Source organism: Gymnodraco acuticeps, unplaced genomic scaffold (assembly GCF_902827175.1).
Source record: "Gymnodraco acuticeps unplaced genomic scaffold, fGymAcu1.1, whole genome shotgun sequence".
Classification (NCBI taxonomy): Eukaryota; Metazoa; Chordata; class Actinopteri; order Perciformes; family Bathydraconidae; genus Gymnodraco; species Gymnodraco acuticeps.
In genome coordinates this window covers 2,692,280-2,716,731 of record NW_022989913.1, presented here as the reverse complement: position 1 = coordinate 2,716,731, position 24,452 = coordinate 2,692,280, and the positions used below count along the sequence as shown (strand labels likewise).

The window sequence follows — 24,452 nt, the reverse complement described above, 5'->3', positions numbered from 1 at the left end:
ATTGGACAATGGATTTTAAATTATTTTAATTTCCAGAGAGAATAGGGGAGGGGATTCATATTCAACAAAACAGCACCAGAATTGAATCAAGTAGAGCAATAACTGAATCAAATAAGAAAAATAAATATATTACCAGGCTTTGTTTAATACTCCATCCTGATTGGTCAATTACAGAATTATGTGGTCTGTTATTTCTGAACAGTTGCTATGGACGCAGTTCTGATCATAGACTCCAGTGGACATAAAAACGTATTTTTTTAAACAATATAATGTGTTAAAATAATTGATTTATTCAGCAATGTTGGTTGATTTCACAATAATGACCCCCTCGCTTTACTTTAATCTTTAACCCTCCGGACAATGCAAGTGAAATGAGTGCTTTCTTTCTTTGTTCCAGTTATAATCAAGTTCCATTTTCCCTCCTCACATTTGGACCTAAATAACTCCAGCGGCAGTAAGTGCTCCACTACTTATTCCACTTCATCCACACACTGAGTGGCCATGCTTTTGACCCGACTGACCTGAGATCTTGGTGGTGAACTGGGTGATGATGGGGGGGCCGTAGCCCTTGGCGGTGCTGGCGCGCAGGGTGAAGGAGTAAGTGGAGCCGGGGTAGAGGCCTGTGAACATGTGGGTGGTCTCGTTGCCCAACTTCACTACTTTCCCACTCTGGTTGGAGAGGTCAAGCTCGGGGTCAAAGGAGCTCACTGCCTTGTAGGAGATCTAGGAAGGAAGGAAGGAAATGATGAATATTCTGATGGTGACCTCTGGTACTCTGCACTGAGACGGAACTGTATGCATGCAAATAAATAGTTTGATGTTTTATTTTACGAGGCATCCAAAAGGCTAGGCCAGCTTAAGCTATTCCACTCATGCTAATTTATAGTTTTGTTCACATTAATTATATAATTATAAAAAAGTAAACTTATGAACATAATCGTAAAAATTGATATATATTTTTTTAAACATCGTCTTTATTGATTTTTCCAATACAAAAACACAACATAAAATGAGGGCGAGAGAAATAAAGTAAAATAAAGGATGTGGAGGGGTTGTTAGAAAGCTTTTAGAGTCATAAACACATACATTAATCATAGAGAGATACAGAGTACCCACAATGTTCCTTATGCACTATTGTTTACATGCACATCATTCATAAAAGTGAATTTAAAAAAAGGCCTCTGCAGCATTTTGATCCATTGTTCCACTTTCCCCTCTGCTCTATTCAAAATTCCTACAGAAAGCCACAACATAATTCTTCTTATTGCAGAGTCTTATGTTCCTGCCTTCTTTAGGGAGCTAAAACCAGATGATTGACAGCGGCAAAACATATTTACTTGCCATCAAACTCAGCTTTTGTTTGATGGCGTTGAAAATCATCTTAGCTCAACGGTAGATATGCCATCTGTGCACCATGACATGGATGCTGGTGCTGCTGTATGCAGCTAGCTATATTTTAGTTTTGGTATTTTGAACTTTCTATTAACTATTCAGTATTTTTGTTTTTTCTTTGAGATTATTTCTGCTGGGGGATGGTAGGAAAGGAGGGGATTCATTTGCACAATTATTTGTGTTATGATGAAGAATTGCAAAATTGTAAGAAACAAACAACAAAAAAGAGTCTTACAGTATGTTATACTATTACATGTTAGACGCTTTTATCCAAAGGGACTTACATATTCAATACTGTGGACAATCCCCAAAGGAGCAATTTGGGGTGAAGTGTCTTGCCCAGGGACACAACAACATGCTGACTGCAGCGGGGTTTGAACCTGTGCCCCCCTGATCCCAAAACCAACGGATTATTCTACTGTGCCACAGCCTCCCTACTACTTCTACTTCTTTGTGTATATGCTTATTAAAAAACTACCGAAGCTATACTGAGTTTATTACAGCTAAATGTAAATGCAATAGTATCTGCAGTACTAATGACGTTACCTCATCCTCAGCTGTTCTTCGTGTTTAAAACTAAATGGTAAACGTAAGCGGGCTAACCATAGACAGATGGTTAACATGTTAAACACTATACCTGCTTAACATCAGCATGCTAGCATTTTAATTGGAGCATGTTAGCATGAAGACATTTAACAAGCAACTGTAGACTCTCAGTATTGTCTTGTAATACACTAGGCATGATTTATGACATACTCATATGACAAGTGAACTTTTGGAAAAAAACATTGATTTTTTGTTATAATGTAGTCCAAAACAGAACAGTTTTTAATTAGTTTATCTGTCTCTGCTGTTCTTTTCAGTAAAGCCAAATGCCACTTTAAAAAGTCTTATGTTGAGATAAGTAGCTCTCTTTTTTTTCTGTGCGAGCTTCTGACTTTATGTCAACAAGACTTTAAGCTGGCATTTCAAAAAAAATCAGCGAGGTATAAAAAGGTCTGTGGATAGGAGTTGTTTCATAACAGCCGTTAGTCTCTACTGTAAAAGCCAAAGCTGACGCAAGCCTGTGGTTTAAAGGAGAGAGGAAATACACTTAATGTATTCCTTCCCAATTAATAAACACAGGGGGCTCTGGAGGGAGGCATTAAGGTGAGTGTTTTTTCTTTCTAATATCCATTTTGAATAACTGTAAAGTCCCACTTTAAGAAAATGCCTCTGCTGGTAAAGGAAAACCTCCATTATAATTCCAATTAAGAAAACACAAAAGGACTTAGGAGTGCTGCATAATTTGTGTCCATCAAGTTTTGAAATGCTTCGAGGCCTTCTCATTTAGTCTTTGTCTGGGAAATGAGTCTGTGATGCCAAATCCTATATCATAACATTTCAGGGAGAGGAATTTGAAATGACTTTTCAACAGTGGGCACATGGACAGGTTTTAACAATTATAATGGAGCTGACAGGAACAATTATGAAGAATATTTTAGCAAATTAATTTGAGCTGGCTTGTAACTATTACTCAATCTGCTGTATTAGGCTTTTCAAATCACATCGGCTTACATTTTTCTATCCGAGGCAGGAAATTGTTGAATTTATTCAGCATTCATAAAATATAAATGCCTGCATAATCTCCAGCACCTTTGCTCGTAGAATATTGAAGGAAGCCAACTGTTGATGAGGGATACTGTGTACTCTGTTCTCATAAAATAAAATGGAAGAGAAAACTCACCTAAAGTCTGCTTGATACTTCTATTCATAGAAGATTTCTAACCTTTTCAGATAGACCTATGGTAAATATTAATAATCTAAATGTAAGTTATATGAAAAGGCTGCATGTTTTATAAGAATGTTTCTCTAAAGGGAAATTGCATGATACAAAATAACCTTTCTGGGAAAAAAATGAATATTTTTGTTGTGATTTCCCTACAAAAGATAATGTTATTTTCAGCTAACAACAACATCAATAAAATAAAATGCTTACTCCCAAACATTACAAAATATGACTGATAAACAAGGAATATGTGGAGAACCTGCAGCATGCCTTTAAAGAGAAACAGGCTCGTGTCAGTCTGTCAATGAAATGGCTCTCGAAGAGATTGGTCAGAAAGGAGTGGAGCTGAAATCTCTTTGATATCAGGCCTTGTCAGACGTATTTCACTTTGAGTCCTTTGATAATGTCAAATCAAAGCAAGGTCTTGACTTATAAGAAGCAACTTCTGGGGAATACCGGCAGAATGGTTTATTTGTCTAAACCAGAGAGAGTCAGACTGTAGCGGTGTGAAGGGGACACACCTGACATGCTGCTGCTCGCTATACCTCATTTGTTAGGATGATATTAGTCTTATTTTAAAACAAAGCTGATTCAATATAATGTCAGGATGTTTTGTAATATTTAGAAAACCTATAATGATGCTTTACTGTATATAAACACCAGATATTTAAGGTACTGCTGACATCTCTATCCATGTATGGGCCCCCATTGAGCACAACAAATATTACAAATGTAATATAATGAATAACTATTTCCCTATCTTTCCAAATCGTAAAGAGGACATATTCTTTAAATGGTCAAAAAGGTATTTATATAGAAGCGTGAATGTTACATAGTGATGTCATAATGTTAGGGAAGTAAACAAAGGAGTCCAATGGAGGTGTTTCAGGCAGGGGGGGGGGGGGGAGGGAGAGAAACTCTCTTTGTAGGGAACTTTGGATTTTAGCATTAGCAGACCATTGACATACACAACAACCTATAAAACCCACTAAAGGAAAGGGAAAACTCCAAAAAGCATATTTTCAATGTGCCCAGTGTCTCCCTTCTAACATTATATATAAATCCTTTTCTCCCATAAAGCAAACAAACTAAACTAGCTTTTACCATTCATACCCCTAATTGATAATGGTTCACATAAACTGAAAACTTCGGACTGAAATTAATAACCAAGCAGACACAAAACAGCACTGTTAATGTTTGCAACAGGGCCTCGTGAAAAATGTGTTATTCGAGGATTATTTGTGACTTATAGCTCACTTCAACTCGGCACATTACAATACTGTAAAGACTTGCACAGAGAGAAGTGATTGCTGCAGCGTAGGAATATAATAGCCTGTAGTGGGTATTTTATAAAGTGAAACACATTTGCCTCAACGTAAATATGAGTGAACCTGACAAAGCGGCATTGCAAACCACGCCATTTGCTCTGAAGGCTTTTCCTTGTACCATGACATTTTAAATAGATAAACAACTGAAACATGTTGCTCTAAAAGTGATTAAGTGTGTGGTAAACCTACCGTTTTTATAAACATTGTTTTCCTGCATGCTGTCGGCACCTCTAAGTGCTGCACACAGTACACAATACACGCTTGATACACACTGCCTTGTTATTCGGAGGACTTTAAGACTTTCTGGCCTGGATTGAAATGTCTGTGCCGAAACAAGAGTAAGTCATATTTCATTCATCTGATAACAAGGCAGTGGATAGAGCAACCTATATTGCATCTCTTTTACTATTCAATCTGCGCTCGTCGTATGAAGAACAGCCCGGTCAATGATTGCTAACCTAGTCAAAATAGCAAGCGTGAGCAAAGGGCGAACAAGAGGGAGAATCAACAGAGGAGAATCAATCTTTGGGAAAAGCTGGAGGATTACTTCCACCTTAAGCTGGTTAAGATCAATGTGTACATATACCGTGTGTGTGTGTGTGTGTGTGTGTGTGTGTGTGTGTGTGTGTGTGTGTGTGTGTGTGTGTGTGTGTGTGTGTGTGTGTGTGTGTGTGTGTGTGTGTGTGTGTGAAGACTGTTTCTATTATTCAAGACTCAATGCAGCTCCGAGACAAGAGTGGAAAGGGCCGTTTGGAGCCTTATGTCAACATTTGCCGGGTGCTGAATCGTGATATGTGTTCCAGAGATTGTGTTTTCTTTAGAGGTCGCTCATGTGTCGAAGGACTGAAGTTCTTGGCAGATTGAAGATGATTCTCTCCTGGTTAAATGATGAACTACTGTGAAACACACTTGGGTGGAAAGGAAAACTGAAGCTTTGGTTTATACTGTAGTGAAACCCGTGACTTAAGCAAACCTAACTGAGAGATTTCGTTTTGTAAGCTGTTCCACAAACATGGATCTTATGTGATTCAAACAGTTAAGGTTTACACTTAATGGCTTTAAAACACAGGCCTGTGACTTCAAGAACAAATAACTGAGACATTTAAAAAGGTGAATTGTGTAAGATATGCCCATCATTTTAATTAAAACTGACTTGACTAAGTTTATTATATACCGTTTTGGAAATGAAACCTGACCATTAATTCTTTTTATTTAATATGCAAGACGTTTATTTTTCATTTGCCTTTCATCTGCCTTTTATCTGTACCTTGCTCATGTGACGCTGTTAATTCCCCAACTGTGGGACGAATACAAGGTTCTGATTCATTCTGATCTAAAGCAATAAGATGTCCATGGTACCTTAGTCACACCTTATCTAAACTAGTTTGAGGAACACAACTTCCTAAAAATAAGCTGAATAACTTTTAATATGCGTGCTGTAACTGGTAATCTCCCTTTATGAAATACTGTTCCCCAACTAGCATATTAACATAAAACCTAGCACAAGCCAACAAAAGGAATCACATGATAATACAATCTATTTGAACATTTCTCTTGACAGCTCTGTACACTACTGCCCATATGCACATGATCCATAGAGAGGAGAAACAAACAGCCTCATATTGGAAGTCTGTTTTCCACTCTAAAGCTGTTCAACAGTTAGCTAACCCTGGAGCTAGAGTACCTCAAACTGAACGATGATCCCGTAGGTGTGCGCCGGCTCTCTCCACTTCAGGATGATCTTCTCCTCATAGGCACTGCCCTGAATGGACTCCAGAGGAATAGCCCCTGGCACTGTGGAACAAATAATCAGAGACGTTTCTTAAAACTGGTGACAGAGTAGAATTGTTCAGGGTGTAGAAAAAGCAAACACAGTAGGACCCTTGTGAATTCATATTATGGATATTTCTTTCATCTTCTGTGCATAATTTTCAAGGCAAGTCAAATGTTTAAAAAAACAAGTTCATACTTTGCAGCTTCAGTGTTTTCCTTTATGATTTAAACAGCCCAGCAGTTCGTGTTGATGTGCATAAAACAATCAATACAAGCTCTTCAAGGACCTAGTACACAAATGGCCGTGAGCCAAAGTCAAACACAGCTTAATAGGACTTTGTGAGATTTATCGCGTCATTGTCACTCAAAACACTCTCCCTGACATGTTTAACAGCAAAACACTTTCCTACACTGGAAATCTGTTGCAAACAAAGATGAACGAGTAACCTCTGGGGAATAGTAGGAATTGTAATCTTTCTGCTGTTTACTCGAGCAGGAATATACTGCCAAAGAAATGTGGTCCTTTAACCTCTCGTGTGAATTGCTTTCATTCTGTAAGCGAAACAGAATGATGGGGAGATGTCCACACACACCATGTATACATCACTTCAGGGGACATTACATTGACTTACATGCATTTTCTGGAGACTTATCCTAACCTTAACCAACACATGCCTAACCCTTACTCTAACCCTAAACCTAACCAAGTCTTCACCCTAAAATTAATGATTCCCCTCATGGGGACCTCCAATTTGTCCCCATAAGGGAAGCCAGTCTATACACACACACACACACACACACACACACACACACACACACACACACACACACACACACACACACACACACACACACACACACACACACACACACAACACACACACACACCACACACACACACACACCACACACACACACACACACACACACACACACACACACACACCACACACACACACACACACACACACACACACACACACACACACACACACACACACACACACACACACACACACACACACACCACACACACACACACACACACACACACACACACACACACACACACCACACACACACACCAATACACACACACCTCTCTTTTCATCAGCTGAGCCCGTTTGTTATCTGGAGGCCGGGGCTCCTTGAGACTTCTTTAGAGTTCATTTCCTGTGTCTGCTGATGCAACACGGTTGATCTTTCATCTTTGAAGGAGGTGAAACAACCAGACGACATAGAAGATTTTCATTTGACTCGTGCACCCCTTGAAGATATTTGGAGAATCCAGAAATGTACCTTTTGTGCAAGCTTCTTATGATCAGGTGAGAGTTATCCACCGATGTTTGAGATCAAAATGTCACAAATGTTCAAATAAAGGTGAGTTTTTCTGCTATGCTTTTTTCCTTCCTCTAAAATAAGGTAAATATAAATAATATACATTTAATTTCCAAAATGTAATATTTTAAATATTGTAGTTTTAATGTATTTGAATCTTGGGTTGTTTGTTTGCTTTCCTTATATTAGCAGATAACTTAGGATCAATTTAGCTAAATCTCTTTCAGCCAAACCTAGAAAATATGGAACAAACGGAAAGGAAATTATTATTTTAATCCAATATTTTAAGTGTTTTTATCTGGAAATCGCCTACCTCACCATCTCGGCCTGCCTGAATAAGGTCTGTTGTGTTTTTTGCGAAACATTAAATATGCAATTTATACAGGATTAAATCATAATGTTAGTAAGAAATAGCTACATTTTAATTTCACAGTCAGCAACCTGTGTTTTCTCCTGAATTACACTAACCTGTCCTTTCAATTGTATACATTAGCCTGGTTCTCTGTTCTTACATTGTTGACACAACATTATAGTTCTCCAGTGAAATGACTGTATTCTAAACAGTAAGGGTTTCTGGGTTGCTGTGTGGGTTAGATATTTGGTTATATCTGTTATACCTGCAGCCCTTTGCTCTATGACTGCCCTCTCAATCTATCTGTTCTTTCAAACAAAGGCAGAAAAGCTCTCGTGTAATTCTTCCCTGACCTGTACAGGAAGTAACCTTGCATCACTCTTACCATCCTCATCAGTCTGAACCTCCAGCTCCGTGCTCTCCTTGACCCCCTCTGGATTGCGCAGCACCATCTTGACACTGAGGTTAGTGAAGGGTGTCAGGTTGTGGATGGTGTGCTGAGGATCGCGGCTCTGGGTGTCATAGACCACCTCCTCGCGGGTCTCCTCCTTGGTGGCCACCTTGGAGCGGTACTGGACGGTCAGGTTGTAGCTGTAGCAGCGGGTCACGTTGTAGCCCAGAGGCACCCAGCGCAACGTCACCTGTTTGGATTGGATGTCCCCAACTTCCAGCTTTTGTGGGCCGTGCATGGGCTCTGGTGGGGTGGACAGAGAGAGACGAGCGTGAGCATGCATACAGATAATCAATTAAGCCATATGAAAGGAGAAGCTTGTGCAAGACAGTTTCAACAAAATCAAGGACATTATTAAAGGTCTTTGCCAGGGCACAGGGAAGGTGATGTGTTCCTTTGGGTTGAAGAAAATCCACCACCAGACTTTTTTTTTTGTCGAATTGAAATACCATTTACTCTGTTTGGGATTCACATTCCCAGAAAAATATTTTAGAAATTTCAAAGCCACAGCCTGATACCGAGCATTGCCACATCCCATCACCGTTGCTAACTTGGTCTCACAGTGGCGACTCACACCAGGACAGCTCAGGTCTGTTGGTGGAAACCCTCAGCAGGAGGTGTATCATCCCTTCAGAGCGTGCCGTTCCTCTGCCTTGTCCTCTGCCTTTCCCCATCTCACCCAGTGGCGGTCTGCTATTAGCGCCACAGTGATACAGAGTCAGCCAGCCTGCCAATCCAGGCAGAGCACAACCCCCACTGCCATCCTATCACCTCTAATCACAAATACTCTGTCTCCTTGCCTTTTCTCTTCAACTTTCTCCATTTTCTCCTCTCTCTTTCCCATCTTTTCTCCACCTCTTTTCTCTCCATTCCCCCTCCTCATTTCCTCTCCCTTTCTGTGGCTCCACCATTTCTATTTCCCGCTCTCTTTCTTCTCTCTCTCTACTTCCCGTCTATTTTACTCTCTCTCTCTTCCTCTCTTGCTCTCCTACCTATGGGAGGAAAGCAGCCCAAGCAAGAGGTAATGGGATCAATTTCCATTCCAGGTTAAATTCGCAGTCCATTTCTCTGGAACTTAACACTTTACCACCTATTAGGAAGAGCCGGGGCTCAATTTCCCCGTTCCCCAGGAGACACAGTCCAGCAATTCAGAAGCAGCAACAGCAGCCATGTTTAACATTCAGGAGGTGCATGGGGCTAGACTGGACTGGAGCTCCAGCATTCTGTTCATTTTTTACAAAGGACTTGACAAACAAGCAAGAATCTATATGAATAAAACAGTTGGCATCCTATGAATGTGATCCCCACTTGCATTTACAAGACAACCCATATAAAATATCATTTCCAGCTGATCAAGTTTTATTGGGAATCTTTAAAAAAATGTACTGGAATGATTAACAACGAGATTAAGTTTCTTGTGTTGCTAGTAAAATGCTACAAGACAGGAATGAATGGAAATGTGAAGCTTGTACAATGGAGAGGATAATGTAGGAAGAAGAACAGTGAGGGAAAATAAATGTGGCTGCTTGTTGAATGAAAGATGGAACATTTTCAGATTTCATTAGGAGATGAAATAGCATTAGGAGGGTCAGAAAGAGGCGGACAGAGAATTGGATGTTAATGTGAAGCCTACAGTACATGAGCATAGAAAAAGGGAAAACATGTTTAAAAAAAGTGTCAGGAAGGGCAAACATCTTTCCAAAAATGATAAAGGAAAAGACAGAGAAGATGTTATTGTATTTCACAGAGTTGGAAAAACGACTACTAAAATCCTATCTATTGGGTTTTATAAAAGCAAACCTATTCTACTGGCTAAGAGTCCATTAAAGCTTTAATAAAACTGCGTAACATTGTTAAATCTTTTGAAAATGCTAGGTGTACTCCATTGATAGTGTGTAATCATTTGCATAGACTTTATTAGTACTGACCTCAAATGATTGTTAGAATTGAATACAAATGTTAAACTTTGGCATGAAATAGTATGTTCGAAACCTATCTTCAAAAGGAATACATATTCAGGATTAACGCTAACAGACAGTAAATAAGCCACGTCAACTATAGGAGAAAAGTATGTTTGAGTACGGGGATAAATGTATTGGTTCAAAAAAAGTGAGCTGCTATTTTAAACAAATGTCTTCACACTTTCGCAATAAGATATTCCAACACAGAACTGGAGAAAATTGGCGATGGACAGGCATCTTCAAATATGTTGCAATGTTAGAAAAAGCTGTCCAGAAAATAAAAGTTTAAACCCCTTTTATTTGCGGAACTATCTGTTGGCCGCACACAGTAGGCAATGGTTACACTAAAAGCACAGAGAATTGCAGTGTGGCCAGGCAAAGAAATCAAATTAAACCAGATGCTCTCAAAGTGACAAATGCACCAAAGTGTGAATCTCAAGAAGACGTGAACGAGCGGATGGGAGGAAAGTCTCATTTCTGGAGCGTTCGAGGAGAATGTCACACTTCCATCTTTGTGGAACATCACAGATAATGTCCACTGTACGCTAATTCTAGCCAATGGAGGGACGCCAACAAGAATCTGAATCACTTGTGGATAATATAATTGTGGAGAAGAATAGATCATGCCACATACAGTAAAGGAGGAAAATCAAAATAGGATTATGTTAAAACAAATGCAAATAGTGTAATGTAATGTGAGAATGTATGTGAACAGAGGAACTTATATGATTGCAAACAAACTATTTATAATATCTGTGGAACAACAAGAGGGGTGGGATGGGGGGGGAAGTAGGGCAAGCGGCTCCTTGCTCTTATTGATTTTTCTGCATTTATATGTGTATGATTTATACTTGTATGTTTGTATCATCTTGTGAATATGGCAAATGTATTCAATTGTGAATAATATCAATGTGGAGAGAAATCGCCCATGCCACATATGGATAAATTAATTATTTAGCTTTAAATGGAATTCATTTGTCTTTTTGGGCCTTAAAGAGCCCCTTTCATGCTTTTGGCGGGTTACCTTTCTTTAGTATGTTATCTAGGTTTTTGTGCATTTAAATCATCTACAAAGTCTAAAATACAAAGTTTCCTCCAGAGAGGGTTTCTCTCCCACACTCCCATAGTGACATCATTATGTAACAGTCGCACCTAAATTGGCTAGCGCTCCAACACATTGTTCGTGATAGGCTGAGGGGCGGGAGATCTCTAAGCAGACAGAGGGTGAAACGAGGTGCTGCAGCACAGGCAGTAGGAGAGAAATAAAGAGCTTTTTGAACATTAAAGTGGACCTATCATGCTATATTTGAAACATATATTGTAGGGCCATACCTATATAAAACATGTCTGCAAAGTCTTTTTTTCAAAATACAGATCATGAATTTTAGCCTTGCCTCATTTCGCTCTTTTTTAGCCCTGTTTTTGCAAGGGCTGAATCGGTGAGATGTCTTCTTCGCTGCTTTTGTGGCAGACTACAGCGCCACCTACAGGCCTGGCATATGTACTACAGCGTCTCCAGCACTTTCGAACGGCAATGGCCGTGGCTGTCTCCTCCTGATAGGTGGAGAGTTGCCCATATCAAATCAAGTTTTATTTATATAGCACATTTATAAACGATTTTTGGTCGAGCCAAAGTGCTGTACATATAATAAAAATAGCCTACAGTAGAGACACTTTACAGCAAATACAACAGCACAGATTGTTCAGAATATCAGTATGAGAAAAACGACACGGTATAGGTCGGATATAGGCGGAGCTCCTCGTTTCTGACGTCAGAGAATTTTCAAATCTGGATCAGTCTGTATCAGATCCGTTGCGGCCCCGTTTTTAGAGATTTGGGTATGGAGGAAAAGAGAGAGGGTTGTGTTTTCTGACACTTGGTGAGTTCTCTGACACACCGGGGACACATATTCATGTATAAAAGATGTACAAAAGTGTATTTTGCATGATAGGTCCACTTTAAAACATGTTAACAAAATAGAAATATGACCCTGAAAAGGAGCAGAATACAGCCCCTGTAAACATATTTTTGCTGGTGCACCAACAGTGGTAGTGAAGGAACATAAAAGAATATTGACCATTTAATAAACAGCTCCTTTGACTATTCTATACCCACTCCCTGCAGTTTTGTTGAGAAAGGGCTAATTGTTTGTTACCCCATTGGCTCCCTGTAGTGCAAATGCCAGCTGTCTGAGGGAGGCAGTAAAATGTGAGGATCTGTGACGGACGCCCAATCAGAACTTGTGCCCCATGACTCAGAATGACATCATCTGTTTTCCTGAACAACAAGGTGCCTCATCCATTTCAGAGAATGGTCATGGTTGACTTTGAAGGAAAATAAAAAGCAAACACACCCTGTACCCTCCTCCACCGCTTAATCTCAAATGAATGGGTCGCGCTGAATGGCTGATATCCTTTATAAACCTTTCCGTGTATAGATGGGAGGCCGTGCAGCCATTTTCAAATAGGCCCCATGAATGACAGCTGATGAGATGAGCCTATTATCCCAGTCTTCTGTGACTGCTAGTTTAGTGTTATTGACCGAGCAGTAAGAGGCTAAGTATCAAAAGCACAAGCACAAATCACAACAAGGAATAACAGGGCTATCTCTTGAAATCCATACCATTTTTTTATTTTACAATCCGCAAAAGCTATCACACACTGGGGGGGGTGACCGTACTGAAAATATGACTCTAATATCTCTCCAGTATGGCAGATATTTCTAGTGGAATAGAGTTATAATAATGCTTATGAAAGCATCCCTTGGAGCAGGATATTACTGAGGTCTATCTTATGCCAGGGCACACAGAAGGAGTTCCAGTGAGAGCCGGATTGATATTCCAAGCGGTGAACAAATTATCACCTGCCCCACACTCACCGGTGTAATTGAATAATTTGAATTTGACATTTACATAGAACTATTAGTGATTTTTTTGTCATTACAGCATGACATTTAAATAATGTTTTTAGGAATGATCAGCACATTATTGCGTCTTGTCAATTTGAAAGGGCCCTGCATACACGGTACTGCAGCTGTAGCGATAACATGATTTCCCCCAAACATGACACAAAAACAAACAAATAACCGCATGTTGCAGCCTTCTGTCCTAGAGGAGGCTTCAAATGGTGTACTTAGCCCCTGGGTAGAGCGAGACATTAGTCCTGGATGAAAGGAAACAAATTGGGCATGTCCGGAGCACAGCCACTTTACTGCAAGACAAGTGTGTGTGTGTGTGTGTGTGTGTGTGTGTGTGTGTGTGTGTGTGTGTGTGTGTGTGTGTGTGTGTGTGTGTGTGTGTGCGCACGCTTGAGGGGGGACAATGTGTGTTTACGGTCTGATGCGAGTGTCCATACGCATGCACAGCAGTGCAGATCTGGTTCCTCAGCATCTTACCGGCTATATGTACAGAAGAACGATTTACTTATCAGATCTTCCTCAGGCTTCGCAGTGTACGAGTCATTCAGAAAGCCGTGATCTTTATCAGATCCACATCGATTAAGAGCAGAAAAGCCTGCTGCTGACATACGCTTCCATCTCCCTGCTCTGCAAACAGAACCGAGAGGGTGTGGGGAGGAAGAAAGGACTACTTCTCCAATGATTAGAAACCACTGTCAAGTCAATGCGGCTCCTGAGACTGGGTGCTATCTCATCAGGATGAAATGGCGCTCAGGTTATGGAGGAGGGGGGGGGGGGGGGGAAGCTTGGCTGTTTGGTGATGAAAAAAGAGAAATGCCTCGACTTTCACACGATGGCATGTAGACTGTCGGATTCCTTGCTGGAGAGTGGCAGCCGGGTCTCGTCACACTCAGGTGCCTTCGTTGTAGACAGTAGCAAAACAACATGACAACGGCGAAGATTAAATTCTGGTCAGAGGGCTGTTTTCATGTAAAGTGGTCCATTCCAGGCAGCGAGGCCTGGTATTGCCATCACTTATCTCTCCATTGCTGTGTGTTATTCACTGTGTTCTGTTTGAGCTGGGTGGGCGGGGAGGCGAGCACATTTGTTTGCCTCTTTCTATTACATCTCAGTGATAGCACTGAGGCCATTGAGGTAATGACATGGGTTTTACACTTAGGAAATCATTTTCATATCCCGCAGAAGCGAGCCGTAATGATAGCTTTTGATAACCGACAATCAAAGCTCCATCACCCTCCTAGAGTGCTCCTCTATGCAATCCTCTGTAGGAAGAGAAAGGGAAGGGAGGGAGGGTTAAGAGGGGAGAGATGGAGGGAGTCAATGTGTGGGTGGATAGGTGGGTGGAGAGATTGGAGAAAGAAAGCTAAGACAGAGGAGGGGGAGGGGGAGAAGTGCCAAGGTTTTTGTTCATCAAATGCAACAAGTCAAACCGGGCCTTGGGGTTGACGCGTGTACACATGTTATAATTGATAGCACTTTAAAAGGCACTGTACACGGACCTCTTGTGTTCCAACGTCACCCTGCACAGCCATTACAAAGTCAGAGACAAATGCCCACACGCTCGGGACACACACATACACACAGACACTTTGCCCATACACCTTGGAGGCGTGGATAATCACAAGGATTTATTGAATGGTGGTGGTCGCTCCTCACTCTATCAAGTCCTTCTTTATAGGCCCCGTGATAAATGAGACTGCCATGATGGGTGAGGATGAGGGGCGGAGGGGCCTACAACGTGCTGGATCGAATTGAAACCACAGAATGAGCCCCGGTGCTGGGCTGCCACCTTGTCTGATGAACCCCCTGAAGCTGTAGGGGTGGAGATGAATGGCCGAACGCCTTCCTTCTCACAGCACTGAATAGAAAGGGAGAGCCAAAACATGAGGGGGGGGGGGGGGGGGGGGGGGGGAGTGAGACAGACCTCAGCAGCACGGGAGGATGATAGATGACACGACCCAACAATGTCAAGTCATACCAAGTCAGTGCCCATATTTGTTCATGATTGACCATCCTACTGTATGCTGCCTTAAAAAAGCTAATCTGTGTAAATGCAGTGAATATGCTTTGAACCAAGGGGTCATTTTTCCTCACCCCCCCTCTTTTATTGGCCCTTTTTTTTTATTGCAATTTTGACCATGATCTGAGCTAAAAGGAAATTCATGTTACGAAAAGGTTCTCTTTGGAAAACTAGTCCTTTTATGATACGGACACAAATCAAATTAACTGTTTGATACTAGTTTTTTTAAAATTGGATTATTGAGAGAATATCTACAGTTTTATTTATTAACAAGTTGAAGTATATTCTCAGTTGACATTGGATTAATGTTACTGGAGAGAGTAGGTTTTGCATATTTTAGAAGTAAATATATGATGCATGTTTGTGAGTGATTTATGACACTGGTGCGAAGTGTGCAATTCTGTTCATGCAGAATGCATCAATCAAGTGCTGGTGGTTTGAAAACAAAGAAGCAAGTAGTTTGCCACTCGCAACACAAAAGCATCCACTTACATGCCTGATAATCCAAACATACTGTATATTTAGATAGAAATCAGTTAGTTCATGAATTAATAATGACTTACTCCCATCATGTTTTGCATATACTGGGAGAGCCCAGTAAAGCCTAAAGGGGTTCTACAGTTTATTAATCATGAAGGCATCATTTAGTGGGGTGGAGATGAAGTAAGTACCATGATGCAAACCACAGCAGCGATGGACTTAAACGGGCCCTATTATGCTAATTTCCAGATTCATATTGTGTGCCTCTACTGTGAACTGTTTACATGCTTTAATGTTTCAAAAGTGCTTCATTTTGCATTTCTGGCTCGCTCTGTTGTGATTGGTTAACCGCTTAGAGATGTCCCGCCCCAGTGTGCTGGAGCACTAGCCAAAAGAACCACCAGTGTTATATAGTGATGTCACCAAGTAAACAAAGGAGTCCAATGGAGGCGTCTCGGTTGGAGGGGGGGAGAAAGTTTGGGATTTTAGCCATTTATAAAAACACACAACAGGAAAGGTGAACACCAAAATGCACATTACGGCTTCCAGGTGATAGTGCTTGCCATTGCTAAATTGCTTTTTTCCAAATACCAAATCATTAAAAAAAAATTGCACTTGTCGATTGCAGTATTGAAAAATAAAATTTAGAAAATGGTTAGTGGAATAAGTAACAGGGTATACAATGTCAGAGGGAAGTAGTTTCTGCCGCTCACTGACCATTTAGAGGGATTAAAAGAACAAACCTAGCAAGTCTTCCTGAGGGGCAAAAGGTGAGCCCACCAACCGGATGAAAACAAATGGACAGCCAGTTGATGGGAAGAGTGGAGGCAGCGGAGGTGGAACTGGTTAAATCAATCTTTCATTTTGTTTCCACCAATATGCTGTGCGGTGATTGGGGTCAGAGTGACAGGCAGGAATGACCCCATCCTCCCCCATCCGTCTTAACACACACACACACACACACACACACACACACACACACACACACACACACACACACCCATCTTTACTGTTAGACAGGCTTTGTCTTTCGTGTTCAGGTTCCCTGGGAAAATGCCTGTGGTTAGGGCTTACACACAGGAAGAACACAAGCCCTCATTTACCGACCGGCTCGCAATCTGTACAGGAGCAGTGGGAGGTTACCAAGGTGATTCTTCAACTTCAACTCTCCCCAGATGGCCCGTGTGGCGTTGTCATTTGTCGCCAAAAACCTGCATGTGTCGCATTCAACTCAGGGTGTTACCGAGAGTGTAAATCAAAGTGAGCCGCTTGACTTTGTGAAATGGTTGCTGCGTTTTCTGAGCCACCTACTTAGGAGATATATGGGATCCAAGATCTAGCTATCTAGGTGGGGGGAATTCGGGATATAAATCCAAACCTTACTGACATTCCTGTCCTTTAGTTGAGGAGGAGACGGGAGAAATAGTCTTGAGTTATACAATCAGACTGAATGAGTGCTTCCTGGACGCCTAGCAAGGGGAATGGGACATCTATAATTCAGCAAAAGGATGGAGAAAATCTGTGACAAAAATTACAGCAGATAGACCATGAATAATTAAAGACAAGGAATAGAAACATTTAAAGACCTTGAGAAGCACTTCAGTTCAAATTTTTAAACAGCAGAAAAAAAAGAACTTGCCAAGCCTGACTAAACTACAGCTATGCATCACTCTCTTGAGGCTTAAGAGCTGAGGTTACAAACAACCTCGATGATAATTGTTTGTGAGGATCTGAAGATGCAGCTCTAGAGTAGGAAGAGAATACGTTTACGAGCATGTCACCAGAGTATCGTTTGAGCACATCTGTTCTCAAAGTCTCAATTCCGTCGTGTTTTGGGAACGGATAGATGGAGGGATAGAGAAGAGTGAAATAATAATAATAATGAAACGGCTATAAATGCAGTCTCTCTCACTCTATGTCTATCTCTTTTCCGACAGAAGTTTGAAGATGTGTCCTTGAGAAAAATGCAATCTACCTTTTGCAGAGCCAATATCATAGAACACAATTCACCATTATACTTCCAGCTGGCTGTGATAAAAAAAAGACTTTTATTGTGGTCCTCCTATAACCTTCCTGCACACCAAAAACTCAATCTGTTTTTCTCCCACTGACAAAGGAACACAAATTCAATGGGCCTCAAACCAAGGCTTTTCATTCGCCTTGCCTCAGACGGTATATAACCCCCTATAGGTCTCATGACTGCCAGCTATTGTAGGTGACAAACCAGACCAATGTTATCTGAGATGGTGAGGTGGCTTTCTTTTCAAGCCTTGAGGCAACAATAGCATTAATTAGATACATCAAACCTAGCAAACAGTGTCCTTTCAGACCCACAGAGACAGATCTGCTCAATCTCAGCTGTAGCAAAAGAAAGGGAGCATCATAAAGGGATAGAGCTCGGCTAGCTGCCCTGTAGACATGCATCAAGCTATAGAGGGGATCAACAAGCAGTTATAGCTGACAGATCATCAATCTACCTGTTAATCAAATGGTAAAGCTTGGTTGGACAACATCGGTAAAGGTAAAATGTGCTGGCTCTGTGTGTGACTCAAAGTAAGGTAAGATGTTGCCTGTTACCTGGTTGGCAGGTTAGGAATAACATGCCATACATTTCTAGCAACAGTATTTATTGTCAACCTGTACTGTACTTCAGTCCTTGGACTTTCACTCCACTTCTTGTATTCTTTAACTCTGCAGTTGTAGTATACTATAAAAGCAAGGATATTAACAATCTAACCTAATCGTGCTTAAAGTAAGGCATTAAAGGTCCCATGTCATGGCCATTTCCACTGATCATAATTCCATTGTTGAGGTCTACTAGAATAGATTTATACTGTGCAATTTTCCAAAATCACATTGGTTTCGCATACAGCATCTCTGTAAAGTATGTGTATTCAGCAGTATTCACTCTCTCCACTAAACGGCTCGTTGCAGCTCTTGCCCCCCCCTCCCTGTGAGCCCAGTGTGCTCCGATTGGTCGGGACCAGTCGGGACGTTGTGAATCAGGCTGAGCTCCGTGGAGGTGTGATTTCCTTGTTTAGCGATACACAGCGAAACAGCCAAACTCACCCTGAGCACACACAAAGTCACAGCCGAAGTAAAAACAATAAGTGTGGCTTGATATTGAGTAAGAAAAAGGTTGATAAACGCTGTGAGAATGGGTCTGCAGAGAGAATGGGTCTGCAGAGAGAATTTCACCGCGATCCCAACTGTCTGTTATCAGCCAGGGAGGAGAGATCAGCAGAGCTGCCTGCACTGAGTGTGTGAGGAAGTCCGTGGATTGGTCAATTTGGACCAATCAGCGGGGGCTTAACGTAACGGCTCCGCGGACGTAACGTAACGGCTCCACGGATTGGTCCATTTCGTTCCGGGTACGGATGACATCATGCGTACCCGGAAGAATCAAATGGACAGTGACGTCTCTCCAACGAGGCGTTTTGGGGACGTATTTTCTGTGTTAGAGTTTTACTCGCTACAGGGTGTACTTTGAGGGTTTTGACTCTGCACACCGTTTACATGCATAAAAACCTCCATAACACACAAGGAGACGGGTAATAACCGGAAAAGCATGACATGGGACCTTTAAATGTGGTTTTCAATCAAATAAACGGTCTACTGATTTGTTATTAAAAATGTGTTCGAACTACATATATATCAATATGATAAGGTGATCTTGATATGATGAAACATCTCAAGGGATTTCTATGAATAACACAGATGGGCACAGGGCTGCTTTCATCATTTAGTAAATGTATTTGGTTCCATGTAGAATAACTTCCTCACAGTAAATTGCACCAAGAATGTACTGCTCACACCTTATGCAGCAGAACCTATACAGGTATGAATTATACTAAGTGACACAAGGTACAGAAGAATGGTTTTAGATATTATTCTAGCCATGGTGAAAATTACAGTAAGACTTAATTCCAAAGTTACCCTCTGTAACCTTTGGCTGTTATACTGTACATTTTCATTAAGGTCTTTAATGCACATACTGTACAAAGAGAGCAACAAATTAGTTTAGATGCAGCCAGTTTTTGATATGTTAAGGATCCACAGACACCTATTGCACAGTGCTTTCCGAATGCATGTATTCATTTGAAAACCTATACCTGACGACAAATTACCTTTCATCAAGTCGTGTAGATGTATAAATAATGTGCTTTTCTGAAAACAAGTCCGCAGGATCTCTTTTCGGTATGCTGGTAAATCATCTTAACATTCACTAAAGCAACATTCACACTTGTCCTTCAAGTTGTTATGTCACTGAGACAAATTATTGTACTTGGAAGATTAAGGTATTTTACCACAACAACCATGTTCACGTTGCTAGACATTCTCATTTGCATGAAAACAGACCTGCCCTTTGGACAAACTCACCAGGAGGCTAAATGTAAATAACCAACCTTGGTGTGGGAGAACATAATTGCGCAGCTCCTCCCTACCCTCCACTGTTACAAACGAGTGTTTAATGTGAGGGCTGATTCCTGATTAATGCTCATTTCCCCAGTGTTTAATAGCACTCTGTGCAACAGAACGGCAAAGCAAAAACAAACAGATGAGACTACTCCCACGTGGTGCCGGAGCGCAGATGGAGACAACTTATAGATGGAGATGTGGACTTGGCAAGGGTGGGAGTCGGAGCAGGTGTTTGGACGCAGCATGGACAGCATGTTGCTCTGTTTTTAAAGCGCCTGAGAGCTAGCAGCCAGCAGAGGCCATAGGGTGCAGACACGTGCACCCCTTACTCTGGCTTAATCAACTTCAAATGGCTGTCTAATCATTTTAAGTTGATGATATAGGTTTTAAAGCATATAAATAGTCTACAAAAGCCAACATCCTGAAGTTCCATCCAGAGGGAGATTCTATCCAACACACGCCGCCCGCAACGCCTCGATTGGACTCCTTTTTTTGTACTTCTGGTACTGAGTGACATCACTATGTAACGCTCAGGCATATATTGGCTAGTGGTCCAACACATTTTACGTGATAAGGGGTGGGACATCTCTAAGCGGTTAACCAATCACAACAGAGCCGGCCAGCTAACCAATCAGAGCAGACTGGGCTTTGGTTTCAGACAGAGGGTGAAAAGAGGTGCTGCAGCACAGGCAGTATGAGACAAATAAAGAGCTTTTTGAACATTAAAGCATGGAGACATTAGTAGAGGCACAAAATAAAAATATGAGCCACAACATTAGCATAAAATGGCCCCCTTTTAAGTGTCCAAGGTAACCGTCTTTAACAGAAGTGGGTTGAATACACCCATGTGGGAATACGTGTTCCACTGGAGTAACACAATGTTGAAAGTATTTGCTTTTCTCAAAGGTTTTGTCAATCCATATTCAAAATGTGTCTGTGACCCTCTGAACTCAAAGCAGATTGCAATGTGAAGATACTGGAAAACACTTTTCCACACCGATCTAAAGTACAGCTCAGACTGCTGAGAAGTTGTTTAAGGCTTGCTTATCTGCCGTCCTAGTGTGGGCTGGAAATGGTTTCTCAGTGTGAGATGGTTTCTCAATAGAGTTGCTGAAATGCAGGGTACCCTGCTGTGATCCTAAGGCACCACCTGATAAAACTGTGTCTTCCTTCAAGTAGCACTTATCAAGCGTGGAGAACTCAAGTGGTAAACAACTTCACACGGACACAGATTTCACATGGAAGACGAGCGCAGTTACCAAAAGCTTTTCTGTTTTAGATCCAAATGTTTGCCGGGTAATTTTGGCCAGTAGGAAATGGGAATAATAACTAATGTTAACAGGCTGTGAAATTCAACATCCACCGACGGAAGACATGAGCATACACAGAAGCCAAATGTTGTTTGAATCATTCTGAAAACCCTTGAAACCCACAAATAACCCCCTCGAGCAATCACAGAGCCTTGATAGGACATTCTTTTGATGTTCACTAGAAAAAGTAATAGCAGTGCCTCATTGGAAAGAAAACCTTTCAAAAGCTGCCCCGTTCTTCCTCCTGCTTCTGAATTGAAATGGCGGCGGCATGCATTATACATTCCCTATTTTATAGAAGATTGAATTAAAACATACTTTGTCATCAGAAACATTGCTCAGTTTGCGAAGTGACCAAGGCATGGCTATGAATAATTATATGAGAGACATTGCTCTAAACTGGCCACAGATTGCCATTAGTGCCTCCAGACAGCAGTGCAGGGAGAGGGGGAGCGAGACTTTGGCCCTGCCTGTATCAACAGTGATGTATCACACAGCCCTGTGAGTCTTAACCGTTCAATTAGGAGCTCTGCAGAGGCCCTGCCTGTCAGTGGCAAAGACCAGCAGAGCTGCTTCCTCAAACACACTTCAGGAGTCGGGGGCCATCAATCTCCCCGACTGCGACCGGCGGGGTGGCCGAGGGTTAGGACCCCCGTAGAAGCTGGGCCCGACTCAGAAAGGCTGCACAGGTAGTGCCATTCATCCCTATCAGCCCGGGTGAAAATGAATGAGCTCATGACCTTCACAGTGGGGAGAGGGGGTTACACCCTGGGCTGCGAGGGGAGAAAATCCCATTTTCATCAGCGTTTCTCTGGACACCACACGGCATTAGCCTGGGAAAATGCTGAGGCTAGGCTAGTTTTGTTCCCCGAGTTGGCACCCTAGTGCGGCATGGGAATTTAGCTGGTTAATGTTGTGAGAAGGGCAATTTGTACAATATCATCAGGCACTCTCAAAGTGTTTATGTACATGTTTGAGATTGAAAAGCCCATCGTATATCAGCAATGTAACGATCCAAATTTAAAAAGGTGCCACTCTGTCGCACACATGATATCAATCTGTGTTGCTGATGAATTAGGAAACTCGCAGGAACTTCAGAATGAGAATTAAGATTGAATAAAAGTATTTATAAAGTCAACCATGTGGCAGGGCGGTTTCAAGATCTACTGTATGTCTGGAGAAAGCCATAAATCATATCAATTATGTTGATACACAGATGTTCCCAACACTAAGGGATGTGTTGAAAGAGTTTACTTAAACTTGTTATTATTCCACTGGTTTATAGGTATGTATTTGCAGTTATTCTGCTATGCCTAAACAGTATGCACAGGTGCTCAGCTAGAATTCATTACTTCAAAAGACTAATTATGTCCATATGCCAACAATCTTAATGAAGATCTATAGGTGGAAACAATGGAGAGGGCTTTGTCTACTATATAAAAAACCATTACCAAAGTAAAATGGCAATGATATATGTTGGGCAATTGCAAGCTGCAGTTATTTACTTTAAACGCAATGAGACTTTAGAGGAAACACAATGGAGTTTTACCAACAATGGAGCCCTGATGGCCATTTATTGTAAGCAGGGGGTGATTTGTTAAAGTGGGAATCTTTTTGAATGTTTCGTTTTCAAAAGTAAACTAGGGATTGTGCAAACGCAAATACAACAAACCTAAGGCAATACTAATAAAATAATAATTAACCGCTAAATGAATGGAAGGCTTGAACTGCTAAAAAAATTTCAGACATTTTACAAATTCAATTGAATCTCTCTTTTTCGCTTATTTGTTTTCTCTTGTACAAGAGAGGAGTTCTGTTGGAACAGTTCAAATAGCTGACAGTAAAAGTTGTTTTTTATTCTTTATCACATTTGCTAATTATCTTCCAACAGTGATTCTCAAACTTTTTTCAATCGTGTACCCCCTTTGAAAAAACAATTCAGCCAAGTACCCCCTGATCAGCACAAAAACGATTTGTTAGGGAAAAAATGCCTATATAAAGAGGTACAGCAAATGCCTATATAAAGAGGTACAGCAAATGCCTATATAAAGAGGTACAGCAAATGCCTATATAAAGAGGTACAGCAAATGCCTATATAAAGAGGTACAGCACACACAGAAACACTTAAATGCTACATTTCAAATGTTTACAATCCATCACTAAATTCATGGCAATCCCATTTTAACATCATGCAATAACACTAAGACGACATTGCATTGAACTGATCTTTTTAATAAGTTGTACTTTCAATTTAGTGAGAAACATTGGCTTGTGCTTCACTGAGGATCTTCGTCATTCTGACAGGGAGGCAAACTGCAGTTATTACACTTCGCTTTTTGAAATATGTGTAACTCTGTTAATATAAAACCCACACTGCTAAAACTTCGTTATTTTCCTAAAATTGTTTTTTTTCTTTTTGTTCATTAACATAAAAATAAATCTCACGTACCCCCTGCATTACTCCGCGTACCCCCATTTGAGAACCACTGTTCTAACGGATATCAAAAGCTCCAAATCCTGCTCTTCCCTGGGCAGCATGTTTGATGTGTGATTGACAGGTCATTAATTATCAAGCCAGAGTTCAGAGAGAGCTGCTCGCCAACTCGTGTTGTTTTGCAAGGTCTGTTACAAAAGTAATTCTGAATGGACTGTCTAAAATAAAACTCAGAAGAAATGTATTTGCAACGAGAAAGAATCAAGTGGAATTTGCAACAGCTGTGAACACACATGAATCCCCATGTTAGTGCATTGACACACAAACAACCTTACAAAAACTTGACCTTCATGACAATTCTCAGCCACCTAGAACCCACTGACAGGGCGACAAAGCATCGTACAGAGAAGGGGATTGAAGGGTCGATTCAAAAGCAGATTTCATTAGAGAATACAAAAGCAGCTCTTACTTTGGTTATAATAGACCGTTTCTACCAATGGATTGTGAAT

At 41.1% G+C, this 24,452-nt stretch overlaps 1 protein-coding gene across 1 annotated transcript in view; it reads right to left on the bottom strand.

The window, feature by feature from the left end:
• Positions 1–24,452, bottom strand: part of LOC117541869 (receptor-type tyrosine-protein phosphatase mu-like) — a 164,405-nt gene that overhangs the window by 72,007 nt on the left and 67,946 nt on the right. Inside the window, 3 exon segments of the mRNA XM_034209138.1 lie at positions 522–723; positions 6,173–6,282; positions 8,337–8,645. Coding sequence (XP_034065029.1) covers positions 522–723; positions 6,173–6,282; positions 8,337–8,645 — 621 coding nt within the window.